Source organism: Mobula birostris, chromosome 12 (genome assembly GCF_030028105.1).
Source record: "Mobula birostris isolate sMobBir1 chromosome 12, sMobBir1.hap1, whole genome shotgun sequence".
Taxonomy (NCBI): domain Eukaryota; kingdom Metazoa; phylum Chordata; class Chondrichthyes; order Myliobatiformes; family Myliobatidae; genus Mobula; species Mobula birostris.
In genome coordinates, this window is record NC_092381.1 from 94,761,465 (window position 1) to 94,782,285 (window position 20,821).

At 41.3% G+C, this 20,821-nt stretch overlaps 1 protein-coding gene across 6 annotated transcripts in view; it reads left to right on the forward strand.

Moving 5' to 3' along the window:
• ralgps2 (Ral GEF with PH domain and SH3 binding motif 2) overlaps positions 1 to 20,821 on the forward strand; it is a 567,568-nt gene that overhangs the window by 201,663 nt on the left and 345,084 nt on the right. For all 6 annotated transcript variants that reach the window (XM_072274320.1, XM_072274319.1, XM_072274317.1 and 3 more), the window contains 2 exons: positions 19,444 to 19,533; positions 19,643 to 19,735. In XM_072274320.1, the coding sequence (XP_072130421.1) occupies positions 19,444 to 19,533; positions 19,643 to 19,735 (183 nt within the window). The remainder of the gene's footprint in view (positions 1 to 19,443; positions 19,534 to 19,642; positions 19,736 to 20,821) is intronic.

Below are 20,821 nucleotides of genomic sequence, written 5' to 3' on the forward strand. Positions count from 1 at the left end.
CTACATTTGATCAGTAACTTCAATGAAAATTTTAAAGTTCATAGATATAAATACCCAGGGTATAAGTGCCAGGACGATTAGCTTTTTGTAGCTGCAGCAGAGTACATTACAAACATGACAAACCTGTTAATGTAAATTCAAATACATACATGACAAAGTAAACATAACATTTATAGAGGTTGAGAAAAAAAATATGCAGTGCAAGGTTGTATTATGGCTTTTCAGGTCATGGCAGTGGGGAACAAGTGGTTGTTGAACCATGAGCTATGGGTTTTCATGCTCCTGTACCACCTGCTTGGGATCAGCATCAAGAAGAGCACATGGTTTAGGTGGTGGGTTCCTCAGTGATGGACGTTGCCTTACTGAGACTTTGCCTCTTAGAGTTGTTGGGGAGAGCTTTACTCATGATGGAAGTGGATGAGTCTGCCAGTCTATCGCCTCTTGTGTTCCTGTGCATTAGGGTTTGCATACCACGAGGGGCTGCTAAGACTCAAAATGCTGCTGTACATCTGTAGAAGTTTGTCAGAAACTTTAGTGACACACTGAAGCATCTTAAACTTCTTAGAAAGTGGAGACACTGGCAGGTCTTTTTCATGATTATATCCATGTAGTGAGCCCAGGATAAGTCCTCTAAAATATTGGCACCTAGGAACATGAGATTTCTCTCTCTTTAGCTGCAGATCCTTCAATGAGGACTTGTATATGTTCACCAGATTTGCTCATCCTAAAGTCCACAATACGTTCCTTGCTTTTGCTGACATTGTATGCGAGAATTTTGTTATGATACCACTCAACCAGCTGACCTGTTTCAATCTTGTGTGCTTTCTCATCACTATCCATGATTCTGATAACAGTGATGTCGTCTATAAATTTGTAGATCGCTTTCGAGTTGTAGTCATACAGTTGTAGGTGTAGAGAGAGTAGAAAAGGGAGCTAAGCATGAAGTGCTTCAGGTGCACCAGTATTGATCATCAGTGAGGGGGAGATGAAATTCCTCTAAATATAGTGGTCTCCCAGTAAAGGGTCTAATTCAGAGGCCCTAGTCTCGGAACTTGATGATGTTCTGAAGTGATGATGGTGTTGTGCACCAAGATGTCATCAGTGAACAACAGCTTGATGTATATATTCCCGTTGTCCGGGTGGTCTAGAGCAAAATGTTGGTCCAGCGACGTGGTGTGTGTTGTAAACCTACAGTGGCAATAGGCGAATTGAAATAGGTCCATGTCATTACCGAGGAAGAATTTGATTCAAGCTATAGCTAACCTCTTGATGCACTTCATTATGATGAACATATGTGCTATCAGCCAGTAGTTGTTGAGGGAGGTTACCTGCCCTTGGATACTGGTACATTTGATGCCATCTTGAAACAGGTGGGAACCTCACCATATAGACAAGAGGTTGAAGCTGTCCTTGAACACTCCAGCCACTTGGTTAGTGTAGATTTTTAGCACTGAACTGGTTACACTGTCAGGGGTGGTGCCTTTTAAAGTTCCATCCTTCTGAAGGACATAATGACATCAACCTCCATGACTGAGTCAACAAAAGTAAGTTACTTTATTTTAGTGATTTATTTTGGTAATTGCATTCAGAAATAGTTCACAAGTTTGAGCACTTTGATGGCAAAGCTAGGAGAATGCTTTGAAATCTATTGAATGTTTTTCAACTGTTCGTAGTTGGAGCAATTTCTGCACTGCTCGCTCGATCTGACTTCATAGCATACTTCCTTATCACATAATAGGTTGTTTGACTTATCCTTAAAGAAATTATCTTGTTTGAACTCCAGAGTACATGTCCATTTTTTCCCCTCAACCATAGCATATTTTGCTGAGACACAGCCATTATTTCCAAAAATATGTCTTAAGAACTTCCATTCCAAGGTAAATTATTATATGAATTGGATGTGTAGCTGTCAAATTCCACAGAACAAAAGCTTGGCGTAGCAGTGTCTTGGGTCAGATGGGATTCAGACAACTGCTTTTACTGTCGTTACGTACCCCGTAACTGGGTTGCCAAACCAGCAGAAATGGGCCACTCAGTTGGAATCTGGATTACTGGAACTAAGAAAGTTTTATTAAAGAAATAAGCAACACAGTACTCTAATAGTAAGGATATAAATGCAACAGGTTAGCAATGAATAAACACACATGTACACAGAACTAGGATAATAGGATCAATCAAGCTCTATCGCAGTCTAGGGGTAAATGACCAGTTTCAAGTGACGCAAAGTTCAGTTCAGTTCGCAGTAATCACTGTTGTGCCGTTGGGCGGGGAAAAGGAGAGAGAGCGAAAGCGAATGAATATTCAAAACGGATTCCACACAGACCTTCGATATTCCTCGCAGTTAGCTTTCGGACGAGTCCTTGGTAATGTCTTCTGAGGTCACCGACTGTGACCCCTCCGTTTCAGATACGATCGTTCTTCTGCAGTGAACCCAGCACCCTGGCAAGGGTGGACACACACACCAGCTTCCTGCCGTCCATACCTTTCTACCCTGTGCGTCTCTGGCTGGTCCCGCGACCAGACCTCCAACAACACCCACCAACTGGTGGGGGGGGGGGCACACCGCTTTCAGGGTCTCCTTACCTCGTGGAGTCGTGTGTCGATTGCCTTAGCGAACCTGTCCCTTTTTATCCCCCTGCTGGGGTATCGCCTGTCCACCACACTTCAAACAGTTCAGGGTTCAAAAAAAGCCGGTCTTGACAATACTCAGACCGGTGTCTCCTTCCGTTAAACTCTCTCGTCTCTTCATTAACATTTCCAAATGCTGCTCCATTGTCTTACTTATCTCTCTCTCCTGAAGACAGGTGGTAGATCAACTGTTGATCCCACTGGTGCCAGCACAGGACAGTTAACATCTTAGTCTATGTGTACTTTTGTAACCCTCTTTCGTCACACTGTGAAATGATCAATCATCAGATAATGATTGAAAGTTTTTATCAGCATACCATCTCTAAAGATTATAGGAAAAAGACTAATAGTTGTGAATATTTTTCTTATTAAGATGTACTGTATTTGCAGAGCAAATTTTCAGTAAAATATTTGACAACACAGGGTTTCAATCTCCCTCAGCAGGATATACCTGTTGCTTGCCAGCTTTTGCCCATCTCCCCGCTTATCTCTTTGTACTAGCCATCTCCTCAGTTTTCACCAGATGAAGTCGCTGACCCAAAATGTTGACTGTCCATTTTCCCTCCACAGATGTTGCTTGATCCACTGAGTTCTAGTATCCATGGTCTTTTGTGTCTCTATCATCATGATCTTGGTGGTGTTAATGAGTTATTTTTATAAACCCTCACTCAATGATGTTTATGTCATTTTAATTGTTAATTAAGTTCAAGTTAGTTTTGAACCTTGTTGAACTAGACATAAGTTGTTACATTAGCCAGCAAGAATAAAGTATTCCTCTGTACTTTATGTGGCATTTTTTTCTAAACCAACTACTATTAATGCCTTAAGAAAAATACTTTTAAAGAGTTCTTCAACACCTTGTGAGAAAAGCTTAGTTAAAGAAAGGTAAGTTGTTTTACTGTTGTATGACAATTTTCTAAAGTAAACATTATGTATCTGTGAAATTATGAGTATAATACAGCTTCTAAGTGAGTGATCTTTTTTGCATCATTAAAAGTTATCACTTGAACTGCATTATAATATGTAAAAGGTTAGCTGGGATCTGTTTGAATACTTCAGTAAAATTACTTCGTCAAGTGTAATATCTTAACAAATATTTCTGATCCACGTATATTAGATTATTTTGGAAAATGTGTGTGGTTATTCAGAACTTACTCATGAGAGCCATAGACATTAAATTAAGATTATCAATTTTTCACAGTGTCTAAGGGTTCAGAACAATTTTATGGTTGCATTTTATTCTGGGTTGTCTTCAGTTATGTTCCTTTGAGTCAGCGTTGGTATTTTATTGCATTAAATAATGCATTATGAGAACAACATTGTTTTGCAATGCATGAAGACTTGGTAAAAAAAAGATAATTTCTGTATCTATTTATTTTCCCTCTACTTGTTTTGGAACTAACTTGATATGTTTGTTTTGGTAAAGATTTACCACAGCATTTCAGTGAGTGAAGTACGTTAGCTCAGAGAAAGAAAGTTGCTTTGTAAATAATTCTGAGCATTTGAACAATCGTGACCATTGGGACAGAATTCAGTGCAATTGTCAGATCTTCCATTCTGTTAATTATCAACTTGAGATTCTCTTGGCAGGGAAACGTTAAATTTAAAACATTCCGTGAAGTGGCAAGCACATGATTTAAACAAAGCAAACAAGATTTTTATAAATGACTTGGATGAGGAAGTAGAAGGGTGGATTAGTAAGTTTGTTGATGACCCAAAAGTTGGGGGTGTTGTAAATAGTAGGATTGTCAGAGAGTACAGCGGGACATTGATAGATGCAGAACTGGCCTGAGAAATGGCAGATGGAGTTCAACCCAGATAAGTGTGAAGTGGTTCATTTCAGAAGGTCAAATTTGAAGACAGAATATAATATTAATGGTAAGATTCTTGGCAGTGTGGAGGATCAATGAGAACTTGGGTCCATGTCCATAGGGCACTCAAAACTGCTGCACAGGTTGACAGTGTTGTTAAGAAGGCATATGCTGTGATGGCCTTTATAAAAGTGGGATTGAGTTCAAGAGCCATATGGTAGTGTTACAGCTATATAAGACCTTAGTTAGACCTCACTTGGTGCACTGTGTTCAGTTCAGGTCACCTCACTACAGGAAGGGTGTGGGTATTATAGAGAGAGTGCAGAGGAGATTTACAAGGATGTTGCCTGGAATGGAGAACATGCCTTTTGAGAATAGATTGAGTGAATTTGGCCTTTTCTCCTTGGAGCAGTGTAGGATGAGAGGTGACCTGATAGAGGTGTATAAGATGATGAGAGGCATTGATCGTGTGGATAGCCAGAGGCTTTTTTCCAGGGCTGAAATGGCTTACATGATGAGGCATAGTTTTAAGATGCTTGGAAGTAGATACAAGGGGTATGTCAGGGGTAAGTTTTTCACACAGAGAGTGTTGGGTGTGTGAAATGCACTGTCAGTGATGGTGATGCAAGCAGATACAATCGGGTATTTTAAGAGACTCTTAGGTAGGTACATGAAGCTTAGAAAAATAGAGCGTTATTCGGTAGGGAAATTCTAGGCAGTTTCTAGGGTAGGTCACATTGTCGGCACAACATTGTGGGCCGAAAGGCCTGTAATGTGCTGTAGGTTTCTCTGTTCTAAGATGTATGCTGGCAAAGACATAAGCGTCCCAATCAGCTTTTTTTATTAGAAACATAGAAAATAGGTGCAGGAGTAGGCCATTCGGCCCTTCAAGCCTGCACCACCATTCAGTATGATCATGGCTGATCATCCAACTCAGAACCCTGTACCAGCCTTCCCTCCATGCCCCCTGATCCCTTTAGCCACAAGGGCCATATCTAGCTCCCTCTTAAATATAGCCGATGAACTGGCCTCAACTGTTTCCTGTGGCAGAGAATTCCACAGATTCACCACTCTCTGTGTGAAGAAGTTTTTTCTCATCTCGGTCCTAAAAGACTTCCCCTTTATCATTAAACTGTGACCCCTCGTTCTGGGCATCCCCAACATCGGGAACAATCTTCCTGCATCTAGCCTGTCCAATCCCTTTAGAATTTTATACATTTCAATAAGATACCCCCCTCAATCTTCTAAATTCCAGCGAGTATAAGCCTAGTCGATCCAGTCTTTCGTCATATGAAAGTCCTGCCATCCCAGGAATCAATCTGGTGAGCCTTCTTTGTACTCCCTCAATGGCAAGAATGTCTTTCCTCAGATTAGGGGACCAAAACTGCACACAATACTCCAGGTTGGTCTAACCAAGGCCTTGTACAACTGCAGTAGTACCTTCCTGCTCCTGTACTCGAATCCTCTTGCTGTGAATGCCAGCATACCATTCGCCTTTTTCTCTGCCTGCAGTACCTGCATGCCCACTTTCAATGACTGGTGTACAATGACACCCAGGTCTCGTTGCACCTCCCCTTTTCCTAATCGGTCACCATTCAGATAATAATCTGTTTTCCTGTTCTTGCCACCAAAGTGGATAACCTCACATTTATCCACATTAAATTGCATCTGCCATGAATTTGCCCATTCATCTAACCTATCCAAGTCACCCTGCATCCTCTTAGCATCCTCCTCACAGCTAACACTGCCGCCCAGCTTCGTGTCATCTGCAAACTTGGAGATGCTGCATTTAATTCCCTCGTCTAAGCCATCAATATATATTGTAAACAACTGGGGTCCCAGCACTGAGCCTTGCGATACCCCAACCAGTCACTGCCTGCCATTTTGAAATGCTAGTTACTAATTAGCATTTCACTGAGCCTTGCGATACCCCACTAGTCACTGCCTGCCATTACTAATTTTTTATTGTAACATCAACAAATTACATTCAATACAACCAGTTGCCAATTACATTTTGACTGTTTAACCCAGCCAGCCTCCAACCTTCATCATCATCCCCCCCACCCGTCTCTTCCCCACCATCCCTCTCCCCTCCACCAACCAACTGAATAATGCATACACAGATAAAGCATTCCTATTTTAACAAAAGATCTCTTAAGTTAGATTCTAATTTATTTGTGTTGCTCATCTTCCCCTGGATCTGTTGTAAGTTGGTGGTGGAGCCCTGAGTTACCCCCTTCCCACCCCCCACATCACTCCTCGCATTCAATCCTTTACTTAGTAACATCTGTGAGTGTCACTTAGCAATGGCAGACACTGAACATTAACATTAACTGCCCCCCTCTAGCACCAACAAATTAGAAAGGCAAAGCAGTTCTCATAGACAATCATATTAAAGAGGCAAGGAAAAAAAAACCTGGACAAACCCGTTAACCTACATAATTAAAGTCATTACTGTCTCAAATAAAATATAACACATAATCAAGACCCCAACAGCTCTCTTGCGATAGACTATTGCTTTAATAGACTGCCGCTTAGCGATGGTGCCAGTGACGTCTTATCTGGTGCCCAGGAACGTAAACAAGTCTACTGGAGACATAACCCAAAATGAACATGTACAACTAAAGTTACTTAGAACAAAATGTTGTTTTTCAGCTTCATTCTTGATGAAGTATGACATTTGGGTATATTGAATATCACCTTAGAAAGTAAAAGATAGAAAGCATAAATCTAGGCGGACTTGTAACATCTTACTATGTTATCCTTGTGCTAACAAGTTAACTGAGCCATTACCTTAAAACTCTGACCTGCAATACTCAGAAACAAATTGGCCCCTTAATTAACTAAATACAAAAGTGCAACGAATGACTTTCCAATAAAAGAATAACCAGAAAACTTCACACCTAGGATGTTAACTTGCCTGTGCCTGTTAGATTGCGCATACAGGCTGGTCTGAGCTCTTAATGCCCTTCCATCTCCTCCCGAGGGGTGTGTGGATTTTGCCCAGGGTCTTCTTCCATATCTCCCAGCACTGATGATTTCAGAGCTTCTTTTGCTTCCTCTGCCGAGTTAAACGACATCTTCATGCCCTTGATATTCACTCTCAAAATCACCGGGTATATGAAGAACGAGTTGATCCCCTTCTGTTGAAGCTTAGTGCCGATCTCCTTGTATCCCTGCAGTCCCTGCATCGTGCCGAGGCTGTAGTTGGCGAAGAACTGCAGCTGGGTGCCATCAGGGAGGGTAGGTTTGGCTTTCCTCGGGCCCTCCAGGATAGCCTGCCAGTCGGTGTACCGTAGAAGCCTAAAACCCATGGTCCGCGGTCTTGAGGTGTTGTTGGAAAAGATCCTATGTGCTCTATCGATCTCCAATGGAGTGCTGTTGGGAATTCTTGAGCTCTGGAATCCAATTAGGCAGCATCGCCTGGAGGTAATTTCTTGGATCGTCACCCTCAGTGCCTGTCAGTAAGTTGACCAGCCGCACATTGTTTCTCCTGGATCTGTCCTCCAAGTCGTTTAGCTTCTTCCGTATCTTAGTCACCTCCAAGAGACAGGAGTTAGTAACTTTCTCATTCTTGCGTAAGCTAACCTGAATGTTGTCTATTTTGTTGAAGACAGTGCTAAATTTTTTAGCATGAATTTCCACTTGCTCCTTTAACGACCGGAGAATGTTGCCATTCTCTGCCATATGCTTCTGTATGGGGTCGAGAGCCTTTTTCAGTGTCTCCTTTAGCATGTGGGCTACCGTTTCTTGCAGCGATTCCAGCTCCGTTGCCATTGTTTGCTATTAGAATAGCTATTTCCTCGGATGACTCGCTAGCTTAGTGTCGTCTGCTGGTATCTTGTTTCCTGGTTGAATTTGGATCTTTTTTTGAGGTCATGTCTTTAAGTTAGATCTTTCTCCAACTCAACCTTGTATTAAGACCATCTATGAGCCCTAAAGAGCTTGAAAAAGGAGGGTTATATGTCAGCGCTCAGTGCTGTGCTGCTATCTTGCCTCATGCCTCATCGGAAGTCCCAATCAGCTTTTGAGTAGTTGTAGCCAAATGAATTTTGAGACTGAACTGGGCTGAATCCTAGATTTTAAAACTGAATCTGATAATTATCATCGGCTATTATTTATTTTCTTGAGACTTCAATCTACAAGTTTCTGTTGCTGTTTATGATTTTGCAAAACACCTTATTTTCTTTAGCCATTAAAGGCCTTATTAGCCATTTACACATCTACATTCTGTGGTATGGTAAAGCCTAGGCTTGTTCCTTTCTTTCTCAAATGCCAAATACTAAAATGTTTATCACTAATTTTTATTGCAACACTAACAAATTACATTTAATACAACCAATTGCCAATTACATTTTGACTGTTTCACCTAGCCACCTCCCCAACCTTCATCACCATCCCCCCTCCACCCCTTATCCTCTTCCTCATCCCCTTCCCCCTCTCCACCCCCCTCTCTCCCCCCCAATCCCTCTACCCTCCACCAACCAACTGAATAGTAGTGCATACACAGACAGAGCACTCCTATTTTAACAGAAGATCTTTTAAGTTAGGTATCAGATTTGTCCACATTGAGATTGTTGTTGGTCGTGCATCATTTACTCTTGCTGATGATAGTTTCAGGTAAGAAATGTCCAAAAAGCTCTGAAGCCAGTGAGTACTTGAAATATCATGGGGAGGTTTCCAATGCTGGACTATAATCTTCTTAGCTGCAGGCAGGCCTGCCAGCCAGACTTTGCATGTTTTTTTCCATAAGAGAAAGGTGGGAGTCATCATTTGGAAGATGTAAAGTGGGGTCCATTGGTAATTGTATCCCTGTTAGTTCTGTAAGAGTACTGATAACCTTCCCCCACAAACTAAAAACCCCTGGACATTCCCATACAGCATGTATAAAAGAGCCAACAGTTCCGTGGGGGCAAAATGAGCAATTTGGATTAGGAACCAGTCCAATTTGATGTCTAATTCTTGGTGTTAACTATGCTCAATGACAAAATTTCAAATGTATATACCGATGATTTGGGTTTTTCGAAGCACCAGCAGCATTATCCCAAATCGCATCCCAGTCTAAATCTTGTCCCAATTCAGATATGTCCCTATCCCAGGCTTTCATTCCTGATGTGGGCATATATTTCTGGGAGTTTAATTTATCATAGATGTATGACGCTATCTGTCTTGGAGCACTCTGTATCCAACTTAAAATGGGATGGTCCTTTAAATCTGACCCCCAGGGAACCCCGTAGGCTTTACAAGCTGATCTTACTCGAAAGTAGAGGAAAAGAGAGTGTTTATCAATATTATATCGAGATACGTGTTCTTGAAAGCTAAGGATAGTACTTGCCCCATTAATATCTTGAAGAGTAGTAATACCTTTATCCTCCCAAGTTCTGTTAGTGAATGGTTTCCCCCCAGATAGAAGATGATTACTGTTCCATAATGGAGATGATTTGCACCATATGCTTTTAAATTTTAAGAATTTTTCTGCTGCTCTTAAACACTTGTAGCATATGGGTTAAAATTGGATCATAATACAAATCACATTTTTTGGTAGACTATAAGGAGAAAGTCCTTCAACCTTATTGGTGCTATTAGCTCGTTCTACATTTTTCCATGACGAAACTTCATCCCCCTCCATCTAATAGCTAAGACTTTTTAATACAAATGCCCAGTGATACAATTTAAAATTTGGACATGCTAATCCCCCATCCGACTTTTTGAATTGTAGAGCTGACCATTTTATATTGGGTCGTTTACCATTCCAAACATAGCATCGTAGTAAGGAGTCCAGTTTTTGCCAATATCCTGCTGGAGGTGCAAGTGGGATCATTGAGCTGATAAAATTAACGCAGGGTAAGATGTTCATTTTAATGACCGATACACGGGCTGGGACTGATGGTGGCAGGTGTCTCCATCTATTAATATCTATTTTTTTAAAAATTAAAGTTCTGGCCACAGATGATAGGGAAATATTAACTTTGATACCCAAGTAGAGGACCTCAACTTATTTTCTGCTATTTATCTATTTAATACTGTTTTGCTATTACTGTCTTGTTTTTATCTACCGCTTTTTTTTAATTGCCTGAGAGGAAGCCAAACAGTTTCATTGTACCTATGTATAATGACAATAAAGATCATTCAGTTCAATTCATTTGTAACCTTAATCTGGGGAGGGAGAAACACCTTACTTTTATCTGTATTAATTAGTATCAGTGCTTATTTTGATAAAATAACTTTGTATCCTGAAAGAAATCCAAATTGCTCCAGTGTTTTTAAAACATAAGAGGGAGTTTGATGAACATTTGCCATATAAACTAGTGTGTCACCTGTGTAAAGTGATATCGAAAGTGATGTTGTACCTATTGTAATAGGGGAGATCTGAGGAGAGTTTCTAATTAAATATGCAAGCGGTTCAATAGATATAATAAAAATTAAAGGAGACAAAGGGTCCCCTTGTCGTGTGCCCCGTCCTATGTCAAATAACTCTGAGGAACCTCCTCCTACACATACCTGGGCTGAAGGATTAGCATACAGTGTTTGAATCATATTGAAAAATTTATCGCTGAATTTAAATTCTTTAGAACTCTCCAAAGATATGGCCATTCAAGGCGATCGAACGCTTTTTCAGCATCTAGAAATAGCAGGCCATAGGTAGGTGGGATTTTATGTGTTGCACTCAGTATGTGTAAGAGCCGGCGAATATTATCAGATGCGAGACGTCCCCTGATAAAACCCGTTTGATCTGGGCTAATTATTTTCCCAGTGCTGCTGATCGCTCTGGTGGACACGCACAGTGTTGCAAGCACACGTACTGTGGTCTGCCAGTCAGGTAAGCAAGAATTCATGACACCGGGAAAGCATCCACCTGCATCGCTGTCAGCTTCCCCCCCAGCAGAGCAGGTCAGATGGTGTTGAACGCACTGGAGAAGTCAAAAAACATGACCCTCACAGTGCTTGCTGGCTTGTCCAGGTGGGTGTAGACACGGTTCAGCAGGTAGACGATGGCATCCTCAACTCCTAGTCAGGGCTGGTAGGTGAACTGGAGGGGATTTAAGTGTGGCCTGACCATAGGCCGGAGCAGCTCCAGAACAAGTCTCTCCAGGGTCTTCATGATGTGGGAGGTCAATGCCACCAGTCTGAAGTCATTGAGGCCGCTGGGGCATGGCGACTTCGGCACAGGGACGAGGCAGGATGTCTTCCACAGCACAGGAACCCTCCGGAGTCGCAGGATCAGGTTGAAGACATGGCGAAGTACTTCACATAGCTGAGTGGCACAGGCTTTGAGCACCCTGGTACTGACACCATCCAGTCCTGCAGCTTTGCTTGGGTTGAGACATTTCAGCTGTCTTGGAGTGACTATTGGAGTGGGATACATAATGCCCTACAAGATATCTTTAAATGTGAAATACCCTTAGAGAGTAAGACCATATATTTTGGGTATATACCCCAAGAATGGTTGAAAAGAGATAAATATTTAATGAATGTACTGCTGGGGGCTGGTAAAAAGACCCTTACCAGGAAATGGTTATCACAGGAGAGCCCAACTTTAAATGTATGGATGGAAATTACAATGGATATTTACAAAATGGAGAAGATAACAGCATCTGTTAATCATAAGTTGGAACAATTTTATTCATACTAGAAAAAATGGTTTAACTGCATAACACCTCATAGGCCTGATTTTATTCTCACAAGTCAATGAATATGTTGTAAAAAAAAACGATCACTCCATACTCTGTACATAGTTTTCTTCTTTCGATTGTCCTTTCTTTCCTCTCCTTTCTATAAGGGTATACCTCAGATAAATATTATGTGGAGATTTGTGACAAATATGATAATATGATATATATGTACAGTATTTGAAATACATCTTATAGAAATGTTTGATGATGAAATTAAATAAAAAATAAATTACAAAAAAATAAGAAACCCTTGATGGAGGCCCAAATCACTGTCACATCCAAGACACTATTTTTACTTAAATTTATAAATTCCGTCAGTTTTGTTCTCAGTTGTGTTAGAAATTTGTCGTTTTTTAGAAGGGTGGAGTTAAACCTCCACCTAGTAGCCTTATTTTTAATTTTGCCATAATTAAAAGTAGATATGACTGGGTTGTGATCAGATAGATGTCTGGGCAAAAATTCTATTGAGTGTACCAAAGGCAGCAATCCGGAGGATATAAGAATGTAATCTATCCGAGAGAAAGTTTTATGTCTTGTGGAGAAGAAGATACAGTCTTTAGCAGATGAAGAAGATACAGTCTTTAGCAGATGAAGAAGATATAGTCTTTAGCAGATGAAGAAGATACAGTCTTTAGCAGATGAAGAAGATACAGTCTTTAGCAGATGAAGAAGATACAGTCTTTAGCAGATGAAGAAGATATAGTCTTTAGCAGATGAAGAAGATATAGTCTTTAGCAGATGAAGAAGATACAGTCTTTAGCAGATGAAGAAGATACAGTCTTTAGCAGATGAAGAAGATACAGTCTTTAGCAGATGAAGAAGATACAGTCTTTAGCAGATGAAGAAGATATAGTCTTTAGCAGATGGATTATGTACCCTCCACATATAAGATAAATTTAAATCCATTAGAAAAAGGTTAAGTGCTTTGGAAGCACATTCTTGAGAGCTTGATATAGTTGAGGAAGATTTATCAAGGTTATTGTTTACCAAAGCATTCATGTCCACGAACCAACATATAGTTGGTAGTCACTTAACTTCAGTAATTGTGAAGTAATTGAGGGAAAAAATTAAACCTCGAATATAGTTGGGGCATATAGGCTAATGAATACAACTTTTTTTTTTACCTTGAATAGATGTACAGCAAAAAGCTAGACGTCCTTCATTGTCGGCACCAGTCCTTTCAATTGATACATTAATACTACATCTCATTAATATCATAACTCCTTTCGTACGAGTAGACAATAGGTGCAGGAGTAGGCCATTCGGCCCTATGAGCCAGCACTGCCATTCACTATGATCATGGCTGATCATCCACAATCAGTATCCAGTTCCTGCCTTATCCCCATGACCTTTGATTGCGCAATCTTTAAGAGCTCTATCCATCTCTTTCTTGAAAACATCCAGAGACTTGGCCTCCACTGCCTTCTGGGGCAGGGCATTCCATATATCCACCACTCTCTGGGTGAAAAAGTTTTTCCTCAACTCTGTTTTAAATGGCCTACCCCTTATTCTTAAACTGTGGCTTCTGGTTCTGGACTTGCCCATCAGTGGGAACATGCTTCCTGCCTGCAGCATGTCCAATCCCTTAATAATCTTATATGTTTCAATCAGATCCCCTCTCATCCTTCTAAATTCCAGTGTATACAAGTCCAGTTGCTCCAATCTTTCAACATATGACAGTCCCGCCATCCTGGGAATTAACCTTGTGAACCTACGCTGCACTCCCTCAATAGCAAGAATGTCCTTCCTCAAATTTGGAGACCAAAACTGCACACAGTACTCCAGGTGTGGTCTCACCAGGGCCCTGTACAGCTGCAGAAGGACCTCTTTGCTCCTATACTCAATTCCCCTTGTTATGAAGGCCAGCATGCCATTAACTTTCTTCACTGCTTGCTGTACCTGCATGCTTGCTTTCAGTGACTGATGTACAAGAACACCTAGATCTGGTCGTACTTCCCCTTTTCCTAACTTGACTCCATTTTGATAATAATCGCCTTCCCGTTCTTACCACCAAAGTGGATAGCCTCACATTTATCCACATTAAACTGCATCTGCCATGCATCCACCCACTCACCCAACTTGTCCAAGTCATCCTGCATTCTCATCTTTGTGTCATCTGCAAATTTGCTAATATTACTTTTAATCCCTTCATCTAAATCATTAATATATATTGTAAACAGCTGCGGTCCCAGCACTGAACCCTGCGGTACCCCACTGGTCACCACCTGCCATTCCGAAAGGGACCCGTTAATTGCCCCTCTTTGTATTCCTGTCAGCCAGCCAATTTTCAATCCATGTCAGTAGTCTGCCCCCAATACCATGTGCCCTAATTTTGCCCATTAATCTCCTGTGTGGGGTTTTATCAAAGGCTTTCTGAAAGTCCAGGTACACTACATCCACTGGCTCTCCCTTATCCATTTTCATAGTTACATCCTCAAAAAATTCCAGAAGATTACTCAAGCACGATTTCCCCTTCGTAAGTCCATGCTGACTCAGACCTATCCTGTTACTGCCATCCAAATGTGTTGTAATTTCATCTTTTATAATTGACTCCAGCATCTTTCCCACCACTGACGTCAGGCTAACTAGTCTCTAATTCCCTGTTTTCTCTCTCCCTCCTTTCATGAAAAGTGGGACAACATTAGCCACCCTGCAATCCACAGGAACTGATCCTGAATTTATAGAACATTGGAAAATGATTACTAATGCGTCCACGATTTCTAAAGCCACCTCCTTAAGTACCCTGGGATGCAGGCCATCAGGTCCCAGGGACTTATCAACCTTCAGACCCAATAGCCTCTCCAACACCATTTTCTGCCTAATATAAATTTCCTTCAGTTCATCCATTACCCTAGTTCCTTTGGCCACTATTATATCTGGGAGATTGTTTGTGCCTTCCCTAGTGAAGACCGATCCAAAGTACCTGTTCAACTCGTCTGCCATTTCCTTGTTCCCCATAATAAATTCACCCTCAGAGTACCATCAGCTGATGCCACAACGGGTTTATAAAAGCGGTTTTGAACCCTGGGAATGTCATTAGGTTTAAGATGTGTAACAGCGCGATATCTGTTTTCTTTCTGCGTAAGAAAGCTAAAACCTTTGAACACTTGTAGGGAGAGTTTAATCTTCTAACATTAATTGATACAATAGTAAGATTTTCTAATTTATCTGTATTGCTCATCTTTCCCTGGATCTGTTGTTGTTAGTTAGTGGTGGAGCCTTGAGTTACACCCTTCCCACCCCCGCCTCCTTATCTGCCAGTTCCACATGCGCAAATTCACCCAACCGCGAATCGAGAAAACCCGGAAGGCTTCTTCCAGCATTTGTTGTTCGAACATGTACAGACTTTTTTTTCTTATCATTATTCCCTAAGCAATGCAGAAAAACAACTACTTTACATAGCATTTACATTGTATTAGGTATTATAAGTAATCTAGAGATGATTTAAAGTATACGGGAGGATGTGAGTAAGTTATCCCGGATCGGGATTGAAAAAAAACTAAGTTCTCTCACTAAGTAAGTCGGAACAGGTACATCCGGTATTAATTAGTCAAACGTTTGTCTTAGTATATAGTATATATTTTACCTTCTATGCATATAAAACACTTAAGAAATGTATATTTCAGCGCCGGGCTCGGGAATGGAAGTTCTCGAGTTCAATCTAGTGACAGATCGCTCCTGAGCGCGCTTTCCATCCGTGCCGAGTTGATGTGGGGGATCAAAAACCCAAAACCCCAAAACTCGATAATTAAACCACTGCGTTGCTTAGTAATAAATGTAGCTTTCATCGGGGCAGGTCCTTTCTCACTTTATCCTTTAAAATTGTTCCGATCGTTGACCGAATGTAGCCTAACGTTTTTCCAATGACCGATGGTGTTTCACCTCTTTCTGATCGCTTTATTGTTTCCACTTTATTTTCAATCATGATCGTGATTATTTTCGTGAGCAGAAACACTACGGCTTCAGAGCTCGCCGCCGGGTCCTAATGTCCACCGCACTGAGACAGGTTAAATAAGATCCGGGGTTCCGCTGGGTCCTAAGGTCCACTTCATTGAAACAGGTTGAATAAGGAACTTGAGCATGTGCGTTTTTTTGTATCCGTGTGGGGTCCTGGAACCAACCCCTCGCGGATAAGGAGGGCCGACTGTACAACCCTTTACTTTGTAACTTCTGTGAGTGTCACTTAGCAATGTCAGACACCTAACATTAACCGCCTCCCTCTAGCACCAGTAGCAGGCTGGAGGCGTAGTGGCATCAGCGCCGGACTTCGAAGCAAATGCTCCTGAGTTTGAATCCAGCTGGCTCCCTTGCACGCTTTCCATCCGTGCTTGGTTGAGCATCGAGCTAGCAACTCAACCTCGTAAAAAATAAGAAAGCCTGCTAAAAAAACGCCGTTATGACGGCATCCCGATGACTCCACTCGGAGTTGAGGGCTTTCTTCTTCTTCTTCAGCACCAACACATTAGAAGGGCAAAGCAGTTCTCATAGACAATCATTTCACAGAGACAAGTTAAAAAAAGCCTGGTCAAACCGGTTAACCTATATAATTAAAACCATTCCCGTCTCAAATGTAACACATAGTCAGGACCCCAACAGTTCCCTTGCGGGAGCCAGTTGCTTTAATAGACCATCACTTAGCGATGGCACCAGTGATGTCTTATCGGGCACCCAGGAACATAAACAAGTCTACTGGAGACGTAACCCGAAATGAACATGTATAACTAAAATTATTCAGAACAAACTGCTGTTTTCAGCTTCATTCTTGATGAAGTATGGCATTTGAGTGTATTGAATATCACCTTAGAAAGTAAAAGGTAAAAAGTATAGGCAGATTTATATCACCTTACCATGTTGTCCTTGTACTAACAAGTTAACTGAGCCATTACATTAAAACTCTGACCTGCAATACTCAGAAACAAATTGGCCCTTTAATTAACTAAATACAGAAGTACATCGAATGACTTTCCAATAAAAGAATAACCAGAAAACTTCACACCTAGGACATTAACTTGCCCGTGCCTGTTAGATTGTGCATACAGGCTGGTCCGAGCTCTTAATGCAGTTCCATCTCCTCTCAAAGGGCGTGTGGACTTTGCCCAGGGTATTCTTCCATACATCCCAGCATCGATGATTTCAGAGCTTCCTTTGCTTCTTCTGCTGAGTTAAACGACATCTTCATGCCCTTGATATTCACTCTCAAAATCGCGGGGTATATGAGGAACAAGTCAATCCCCTTCTGTCGAAGCTTAGTTTGGTTCTCTTTGTATCCCTGCAGTCCCTGCATGGTGCTGGGGCTGTAGTCGGTGAAGAACTGCAGCTGGGTGCCATCAGGGAGAGTAGGTTTGGCTTTCCTCGCGCCCTCCAGTATAGCCTGCCGGTTGGTGTACCGTAGAAGCCTAAAAACCATGGTCCGCGGTCTTAAGGTGTTGTTGGAAAAGATCCTATGTGCTCTATCGATCTCCAATGGAGTACTGTGGGAATTCTTGAGCGCTGGTATCCAATTAGGCAGTATGTCCTGGAGGTAACCTCTTGGATCGTCGCCCTCAGCGCCTGTCGGTAAGTTGACCAGCCACACGTTGTTTCTCCTGGATCTGTCCTCCAAGTCGTTTAGCTTCTTCCGTATCTTAGTCACCTCCAAGAGACAGGAGTTAGTAACTTCCTCATTCTTGCGTAAGCTAACCTGAATATTGTCTATTTTGTTGAAGACTGTACTAAATTTTTTGGCTTGAATGTCCGCTTGCTCCTTTAACGACCGGAGAATGTTGCCATTCTCTGCCATATGCTTATGTATGGGGTCGAGAACCTTTTCCAGCGACTCCTTTAGCATGTGGACAACTGTTTCCTGCAGCGATTCCGTCTCTGTTGCCATTGTTTGCTTGATTAGCATAGCTATTTCCTCGGATGAATTGCTAGATTGGTGTCGTCTGCTGGTATCTTGTTTCTTGGTTGAATTTGGATCTTTTTTAAGGTAATGTCTTTTTAAGGTAATGTCTTTAGTTAGATCTTTCTCCAACTCAACCTTGTATTAAGACCATCTATGAGCTCTAAAGAACTTGAAAAAGGAGGGTTCTATGTCAGTGCTCAGTGCTGTGCTGCCATCTTGCCTTGTGCCTCACCAGAAGTCTCCCAAATACTAAAATGTTAATTTTGTAATTTAACAAATTCATCAAAATAATGAAGTATCAGGAAGTGAAATTGAATATTTTCATTGGTTCCTTCAGGTTCCCTGGCATCCCACTTTGGCCTCAGTCTTGGGCTCACAATCCAGGGCCCTTGGTGGCCTTTTTATCTCCTCAAAGTTTTTCTCCAAAACCTAGACTCAGTATTTTATCCAAGCCTAGTCCATTGAAAATGTGTCATCACATCCCTTTTCTTATCTTCAGTTAATCAGGTACTGACAGCTTGGCCTGAACATGAAAGGTTTGTTCATCATTCTCAGAAGCTCCATAAGGAGAAGCAAGTTCAAGATTCAAGATTCAAAGATTCAAAAAACTTTATTGTCATTCTAACCATACATCAGCTCTGCAGGGCAGAATGAGATAGCGTTTCTCAGGGGCAGTGCAATCATAACATAACAAATGCAGCACTAAATAATAAACATAACAATAAATAGTAAAACACAACAGCCACATGTCAGTTAAAATCAGTTATAAGTGTCCAGTGCAGTTAAAAGTGTCCAAAGCAGAGTCAGGTGGAGCAGCTATTTAGCAGTCTGACTGCCTGTGGGAGGAAGCTGTTTAGTAGCCTTGTGGTTTTAGTTTTGATGCTCCTGTAACGTTTGCCTGATGGCAGAAGAACAAACAGTTCATGGAGAGGGTGTAAGGGGTATTTAATGATGTACCGTGTCTTCAGGAGGCATCGACTCTGAAAGAGGTCTTGGGCAGAAGGTAGGGAGACCCCAATAACCTTCTCTGCTTCCCTAACCACCCTCTGCAAGGCTTTTTTGTCGACAGCACTGCAGCTGGAGTACCAGGTTGTGATGCAAAAAGTCATTCTTGAATGTGATTTTTATTTCCAGGGCTACCAGAACTCCTCAACTCCGACAGTATTTAGAATTGTTACTTAAAATTATAGTGAAAGCAACCTTTTACTTTGTGACTTGATTGATGTTTTCCAATGAACACCAAATATAAAACTCTAGACAAAAAGAAAATCAAAGGACAAAGATTTAGAGACTAACAGAAGAGCATAGAAGCAATGAAGTCTAGTGGTGAGAAAACATCTGACTCCTTTTCATGAATGTAGAGACATTAGAGTTCTGTGTGAGGTTACATAATATTGGTTGATTTATCTGCCTCTTCAGAATTCAAAAATTTTTTTTTCATTTATAGGTCAGCTTTTGGGTTGTCCGAGAAATTCTTACTGCACAAACATTAAAGATCAGAGCAGAAGTTTTGAGCCACTATGTGAAAACTGCAAAGGTATGTAAGTGACTTACAGTGTAGTACTATAACTGATTATTTCAGTTATCTTAATCAGATTTAGATTTTATTTTTATTTACAGCTAATGTACGCTCATCTCAATTGTAGAAATTATATGAGATGAATAACCTACATGCGCTAATGGCTGTCGTGTCCGGATTGCAGAGTGCGCCCATCTTCAGGCTCACAAAAACATGGGCGGTAAGTGTTCGGAATCATATTTATGATCAACACAGAATATACTAACTAGAGATTTTAAAGTATGTACTAAATGGAATCGGAATATTGGAAATAGTCAACTGTGGACAGAGGATAAACAGAATTCATTTTTAAGGTTAATGATTGGTTATCACTATTCTGGAATACAGAAAATGTATCTTAAGTGTTATTTCATGGAACCTTTAATTGATTATATGCACAAATACTTGTATACACTCAGTGGCCACTTTATTAGGTACACCTGTACATTTTGTTAATGTACATATCCAATCAGCCAAACATGTGGCGGAGTGCATAAAAGCATGCAAACATGGTAAAGAAGTTATGTTATTGTTCAGACTAAACAACAGAATGGGAAGAAATGTTAGATTAGATTATGAGAACACTTGGTCCTCTTTTATTGTCATTTAGAAATGCATACATGCATTAAGAAATGATACAATGTTTCTCCGGAGTGATGTCACAGAAAACAGGACAGACCAAAGATTAACACTGCTAGAACCACATAATTATAACATATAGTTACAGCAGTGCAAAGCAATACCATAATTTGATGAAGAACAGACCATGGGCACAGTAAAAAGTCTCAAAGTCCCAAGTCGATTGACTCCCGAGTCCCTGATAGCAGGCGGCAAAAGGGAGAAACTCCCTGGCATAAACCTCTAGGCACTGTCAACTTGCCGATACCTTGGAAGCAGCCGACCCCAGCCGACACTGAGTCCATCCGTCTGAAAACTCTGAGCTTCCGACCAGCCTCTCCAATACAACCTCCTGAGCGCCATCCTCTGCCGAGCGCCTTCGACCTCTCCCCAGCCGCTGAAATACACAAAGCTGAGGATTTCAGGGGCTTCAGCTCTGGAGATTCTGGTTACCACACAGTAGCAGTGGCAGCGAAGCGGGCATTTCAGAAGTTTTCCAGATGTACCTTCACATCTGTCTCCATCAAATCAGAATTGTGCACGGTCCCCTACTTGACAGTTATCAAACATCACCACCGAAGTGGCCACGCGTGCTGCTGTGACCTAAGTGACTTTGACTGTGGAATAATTATTGGTGCCAGATGGAGCA